The sequence below is a fragment of the Triticum aestivum genome, chromosome 4D, assembly GCF_018294505.1.
Source record: "Triticum aestivum cultivar Chinese Spring chromosome 4D, IWGSC CS RefSeq v2.1, whole genome shotgun sequence".
NCBI lineage: Eukaryota > Viridiplantae > Streptophyta > Magnoliopsida > Poales > Poaceae > Triticum > Triticum aestivum.
In genome coordinates, this window is record NC_057805.1 from 431,233,686 (window position 1) to 431,240,039 (window position 6,354).

Sequence of the window (6,354 nt, forward strand, 5' to 3'; positions counted from 1 at the left end):
GGTTTCTTTTTACTTTTATGGATGTTTTAAAAAAGGACATTTAAAAAAAATGGCAGTAGCCGACCCTTTTATGCAGTTTATCAGGGAAAAAATAACTAGGTCCGGTTTCTTTTTGTTTTTGGAGAATGAAAAAAAATATTTGGCAGTACCCGACCCTTTTATGCAGTTTATCAGGGAAAAAATAACTAGGTCCGGTTTCTTTTTACTTTTATGGATGTTTTAAAAAAGGACATTTAAAAAAAATGGCAGTAGCCGACCCTTTTATGCAGTTTATCAGGGAAAAAATAACTAGGTCCGGTTTCTTTTTGTTTTTGGAGAATGAAAAAAATATTTGACCAGAGTGGGATTTGAACCCACGCCCTTTCGGACCAGAGCCTTAATCTGGCGCCTTAGACCAACTCGGCCATCTGATCATATATGTGCAAGTCTCCGCCTTATCTTTAATAGTTCAATAAATTTACTAGCCACAGTTTGCAAAAGAAGCTACTTGTGGTCCTTTCAGATCTTCTGTTATGTCTACTCTTACATAAACCAACTTATAATGGCTTAGCTGATGTACTTGGTCTCCAGTCCTTCCCGGGGCTTACTCTGATTTGGTTATAAGCAATGCCTCAAAACGTTGCTTACATTCTTCCTGGGCGCCTGCTGATGCTTTTGATGAGCTAAAGCCTTGATGGTTATTTAGGTAGTCATAGCAAAGCTAGATATAGTTTAGGCACTTTGGGTCATGTCTGGCTTTTGCTGCTTTCCATTTTATGTTTCAGCAGTTGTAGAAGATGCTGTGGTTTCTGGTAAATGAAATCAGAGGGGAGCTCTCTTTACCATCTCTTTTACTAACCACATTACATATATACTCCCTCCGTTCCTAAATATAAAACGTTTTGGCGGAACTGCCAAAACATCATATATTTGGAAATAGAGGGAGTATATATCAAGCAATCACAAATGTTTCAACCTTTTCTCCGGTTGCAATCATATATTTCAGAGTTGAAACCAACACAGGCCACCCCATTTTTTCTCCTTGAGATTATTAAGGCAAAGGCACAAGCATCTAGTCCAGAGGTGAGCACACCGAATATCTAACCAATAAAATTATTTTTATAGGAGAATAAATAAACTAAAAGCCATCCCGCCACCATCCGAGATTTTCGCCAGGAAATAACCAGGTTAGCAATGGCGATTCGTCACAGAAGTCCGCAACCAGTGCACTATTTATTTGCTTTATGATACTGATCACTTCCTTTGCTTGCTGGTCTACGCTATAGACTATATAGACCTTTTCATGTGCATCACTATCACCAAATTCCTGCAAATAAAAGTGGGAAACATGGTGAGAACTCAGAGCTTTCTTAATCAATCAGCGATAAAAAATTGCTTATCAAAAGAAGTAACATAACACTTAGCAAGCAAACATTAAACTAGGTGCTTGCTAACTAGTTTAGTACTGTAACCATATATTGATAGGCTAAATTGCTTGCTAACATCTAGTTTTGATTTTTTTTTTTGAAAAGGAGGAATACCCCCGGCCTCTGCATCTGGACGATGCATACGGCCAATTTATTAATTATTAACACAAGACCTTACAAAGTCGTACAGCAGTAAGACCAAAGCCACCATCTTCACAACCTCTGTCGCTACTCCTATCTAACTGATGAAGGGGCGCTGATGGTCTGGGCCTAATACCAAACAGACCTCGCAGCCAAACCTAACATCTAAGACCTGAGGTCCCAACCAGGACGCCTGCCGAGTATGGGCACCCACCAGTCCGGCGTGCTCCTCAACCAGGACGCCTGCCGGGTATGAGGCCGCCACAGCCACCCGCCACATATCCATCTTCAGAGCTGTACTGTTGCATCGGCCTTGCCGGGTCTCGCTGCCGCTGACGTCACCACGACGCCAGACAGCGTCGACCTCCTGCGCGTGTCCGTCACCACACATCTAACGCCAAGCCTCCGCTGCTCCATGCCGCCAAGAGCCGCCGCCAAGAATATGTAGAACGAAACACCGCTCCACTGAAAGGGAGGCAACACACCCCCACCCCTCACCTGCAGACCCTTCCATCCGATCCCAATGTCCTTGGCGTCACCTCCAGAAAGGTTACGGTGCACGGGGCGCCGCCGACACCCGATCCGCATCAGATCTTGGGCTTTCACCCGGACATGGGTCGGAGTGGAGAGATGGTGCCCTCAGTAGCGCCCCAAAGGAGGAAAGCGGCGCCAAAAAGCGGCGTCGCCGCTGCCGGCCAGCCAAGGCGGCCAAGGTTTCCCCCGGACACCGATCTGCTCCACCAGAACACACCGCCGAACCGGGGACTGGGAAGGGATGCATGGAAGGGAAGGGGGCAATACCTCCAAATCTGGCACGCCTGCGGCTCGCCGTCCTCACGGCCGAACCCTCAGGCACGCCGCACGCCACGCCAGCAGGAGCCGCCGCTCCTGGATCCGATGGCCTCCGTGAAGAAGAAGCGCCGAAGACCCCGCCGCCACCTTCCCCGGCGCCCGCGCGGGCTTTCCCGGCGGTCGTCTCCGGTGGCGGCGAGGGGGGTGGGGGAGGTGGGGGGAGGCGGCGGGGGAAAACCCTAGACTCCCCCGAGTCGCCCTAGGGGCGACGCGAGGGACCAAAAATATTAAGCGGAAGAAAAAATATCTAGTTTTGATATTTGGAAACAAAGTAGGATACAATGAGAAATACCAGTTCACATGCAAATGCAAGAACATAAAATCCAGATAGTAAAGTCCAGATTCGAGAGGAAATAGCAGATATTCCTTGTGCTAGTTAGTTAGAATTGAACATCACAGAAATTTAACTAAAATTTACTGATCCGATCATTCTGCTAAAGAAACATGATACATATCAAAAGCTAGATATTTGACATACTAGGGAAGGTACAATTGCTCCAAAGTACGTTATATCAGTGCAGAAACTGCATTAGTGTATCAAAAATATCCAAAAAGTACATGTCGCGGTGATCACGCAACAACACCGACAGTTCTGCCGGACACGAGGACACCGCTGAGATATAGATATCTCGTACATTCTGTCTTCCTATTTTAAAATTTCCTTTGCTTAGAAGTATATCAGTATATGTGACTTGGGGAAGCAACAAGAGACAACACCTGCACGTCTAGAAGACTAGCAACCCTGAAAGCTTAGACAATGACCTTTTCCTCTTTTTTTTAGAAAATACTTCAGAAAACTTGGACCTCTGAAATGTGGGCGGTTAAGCTCAATAACAGAGTGGTAATTTATAAATCAGGATCATATAGTCATGGCTCACCCACTGGAATTACTACTTACAAATACAAGAGTTGTGTATTATATCACACATGTAGAATTCACCGCAACTTAACATACGGAGAAATTTCATTCACCGCAATCTTGTACAGTATTGTGACAAAAGGGGTCATGAAACAGCACAAATCAATGAGCCAAACAACAATTTATATCAAACTGACCCGTTCATAGTGTCTACAAGGAGCATCTCTTATGTACATTGCAACCACAACATGATCAAAGAGTACATGGCTATAACTTATCATATCCATACCTTACATTCTTCATCATCATCCTTGCCTCTCAGTTGGGATGCCGGATGATCCTTTGTAGCACGACGGTCCTGGCTCGGCGGATGTCTCGGCTACACCGGTCTGCCTGCTCCCCGAGGTCCTCGACACTCTTCATGAAGGCCTCCAGCTTCTTCTTGATCTCCTCCACCCCGAACTTGACCGCCTCCTCGTCCCGCTCCGCGAAGTCCACGCAGTCGATCATTGAGCTGATCTCCATCTCCACCCGGTTGATGAGCACCCTGATGTTGTCCAGATCCTTGATGGCGATGAACGTGCCGACCTGCATTGCGCTCACCACCTCCTTCTGCCCACGGACGGCGTCCTGGTACCCTTTGAGCAGCGAGTCGATCCACTTCCCCATGGACCCTATCGGAATCGCGGCCGCCGCGGCCAATGCCGCTGCGACGGGCGGCGCGGCGATGGCCGCGGCGACCACCGAGCAGATGAGCACCGCCGCGAAGGTGCTCGCGAAGATGACGCTGGACACCCGGCGCCACGCTTTGATGGTCTTGATCTTCTTGTCCAGCCGGTGCTTGCGCTGCTGCAGCTTCTCCAGCATGGCCAGCTGCTGCCGGTACACGGCCTGGAAGGCCTCGAAGAACTCGTCGGAGAAGGGGTCCCCGGCCGCCTTGAACTGGCGCAGCTCGTGCAGCGTGCGCGCGTACCGGGCGGCGGGCGCGGCGTCGGCGTCGTTGTCGTCCTCATCGTCGAAGCGCTGGAGCGCGACGTGGAGGAGGAGCTGGGAGTCGCGGGCGCGCTTGAGGCACTTGTCGAGCGCGGTGCAGAAGTCGAGGGTGTGGAGGCTGCTCTCGAAGTAGTCCTCCACGAGGTCGAACAGCTCGGGGCTCTTCCAGATGTCCTTCTTGCAGTCGAGGATGACCTTGACCACCTCCTGGTTCATGTCCAGGAGGCAGCCGGTGACCTCGCGGAGGGAGTCGAGCGACATCGAGCGCACCTCGACCCCCACCGCCAGCGTGGAGATGGCGCGGCTGGTCCGGCGCTGCAGCGTGGAGTCGAAGGTGCGCACCTCCGGGTCGTGCCGGCACGCCGCCTCGTACGAGCTCAGCTCCTCCGCCGCGGCGGCGTGCGGCAGCCCCGACTCCGACGAGGTCGTCGGCCGGTGGGGCCTGCTGCCGCCGGCGCTGCTGCTGCTGGTGTTCCCCATTGCGGGAGGCGAAGACGGCCGGTGGCACCCGCAAATCAGACCCAGGATGGACGGACGGACTTTGACCGGATTTCGAGAAATCAGCAGCAGATCAGGTGCACGACGCGTCCTAGGACCAAATCGAGAAGCGCCTCAGCAAGCAGGACGGATCAGACCGGCGAGCATTGGCAGGAGCCCACAGAATCCTCGCAAGAAAATCCGGGAGCCGGGGAAGCGGATTCGAGCAGGGGGCAGAGGGAGAAGCTGCGAGCTTTGCCGGCGGCGCGTTGCGTCGGAGCGAGCGGTCAAGAAAGCGAGGTTCGGGGGAGCAATCTAGCAAGCGAGGAGATCGAAGATGAATGAGAATGAATGCAGGGAGGGGGATTGGGGGTGGTTTTGTGGAGTGTGGTTGTTGTCAGGTGTGGGGATGGCTTGTACGCATGACGAACGGACGGGGGTGGAGGTGGAGGTGGCGGTGGAGATGGATGGGCAGGCAGCAATGGCCGCCGGCGGAAGCAACCTGATGCTTCTCACTCCATCTCTAGGCGCGTGTGCGTGTGCGGCGGATGTGGTCTGAATCTGATCTGATGATGCAATTGCAGCAGTGTGATGATTGCAGTAGTGGAGTAAACACACGAGCAATTGCGCGTGTGCGTGTTGCTGCCCTGATTAGTTTTTGTCTCGGGGAAGCAAGCAATGAAGCAACGCACCACCGCAGCAGCAAAAAGGGAAAAGGCCAAAGTGCCACATCGAGTAATTTGCAAACTGATTTCTTTTCCTTCACAGCATTGCCCGCTTTCTGGCTGCATTATCTGGTGTGATTAATTCCATTTTTTTCGAATACTTTTTTTTACTAATTACGTACATTTTAGTATAGTACTGCTACAATTCTCTTGGAAAATTCGGCTGGCGGATGGGGTTGAAAGCCGTCGTCACTCTCCGTTACCTCAGCTAAACATCTCTGCACATCATCCACTTCTCGACGAAATGCTTGCAGAATCCCATACTCCATGCGTGCATCATCCGAACCGTGGCCGTTTTCGTTTTTCTTTGGTTTTCTTTCTTTGTGTGATCCCCAAGCTTCAGTTGCTTTTCCGTTTCGAAAAGAAACAAAGCTTCAGTTGCTTTTTTTTATCCGTCCATCTATCGGATCCAGAACCCATCCGTGTTTTGCTGTGTGTATAGCTTACACTTGCGCACGTCTTGATCAGAAACTAGTGGTTGGGGCACCATTCTGTGGCGCCGCTTAAGAGAAAGCTATGCGCATGTTCTCATTTTAAAACAATACATAGAGTCCTCGTCTTTGCCTAAAAAAACATCTCAAAAAAATCCTCACCTTCATCTAAAAAAGATGTAAAAAAAATTACCACCACAGCCTACCAGCGAGTGCCAATTTGCATAACCCTCCATTTTAAAAAACCAGGTCCTCATCTTCATCTGAAAAGAAAAAAAAACATTTAAAAAATAATCCAAACCTTCATCTTAAAAATCCAAAAGATTTCTCACTGCGGCCAACGAGCTTGCGTCATGTGGCATAACTGGTTGGCCGTCCTTCACGCGTAGCTTAATGGGTTTAATCACAAGGGCAAAAAGGTGTTCTAGTAAATGATTAACCTAGTATTTAATATTTATATGGTAAGAGAA

General features: G+C 49.8%; 1 protein-coding gene and 1 non-coding gene across 2 annotated transcripts; both read right to left on the minus strand.

The window, feature by feature from the left end:
- Window positions 1-332: 332 nt before the first annotated feature.
- Window positions 333-413, minus strand: TRNAL-AAG (transfer RNA leucine (anticodon AAG)). Its single transcript has one exon. It is a non-coding gene; the product is annotated as a tRNA-Leu (tRNA).
- A 574-nt stretch (window positions 414-987) lies between these two features.
- On the minus strand, window positions 988-5,393 carry LOC123098378 (UPF0496 protein 1). Its single transcript, XM_044520348.1, has 2 exons — window positions 3,548-5,393; window positions 988-1,306 (listed from the first exon to the last, which is right to left on the minus strand). The coding sequence occupies exon 1, from the start codon at window positions 4,729-4,731 to the stop codon at window positions 3,577-3,579; it is 1,155 nt and encodes a 384-aa protein (XP_044376283.1). The 5' UTR covers window positions 4,732-5,393; the 3' UTR covers window positions 988-1,306; window positions 3,548-3,576.
- Between the last annotated feature and the right edge of the window lie 961 nt (window positions 5,394-6,354).

Bases quoted from the DNA above. Each gene is read 5' to 3' on its own strand.
- LOC123098378 (XM_044520348.1), bottom strand. From the start codon at position 4,731: ATGGGGAACACCAGCAGCAGCAGCGCCGGCGGCAGCAGGCCCCACCGG.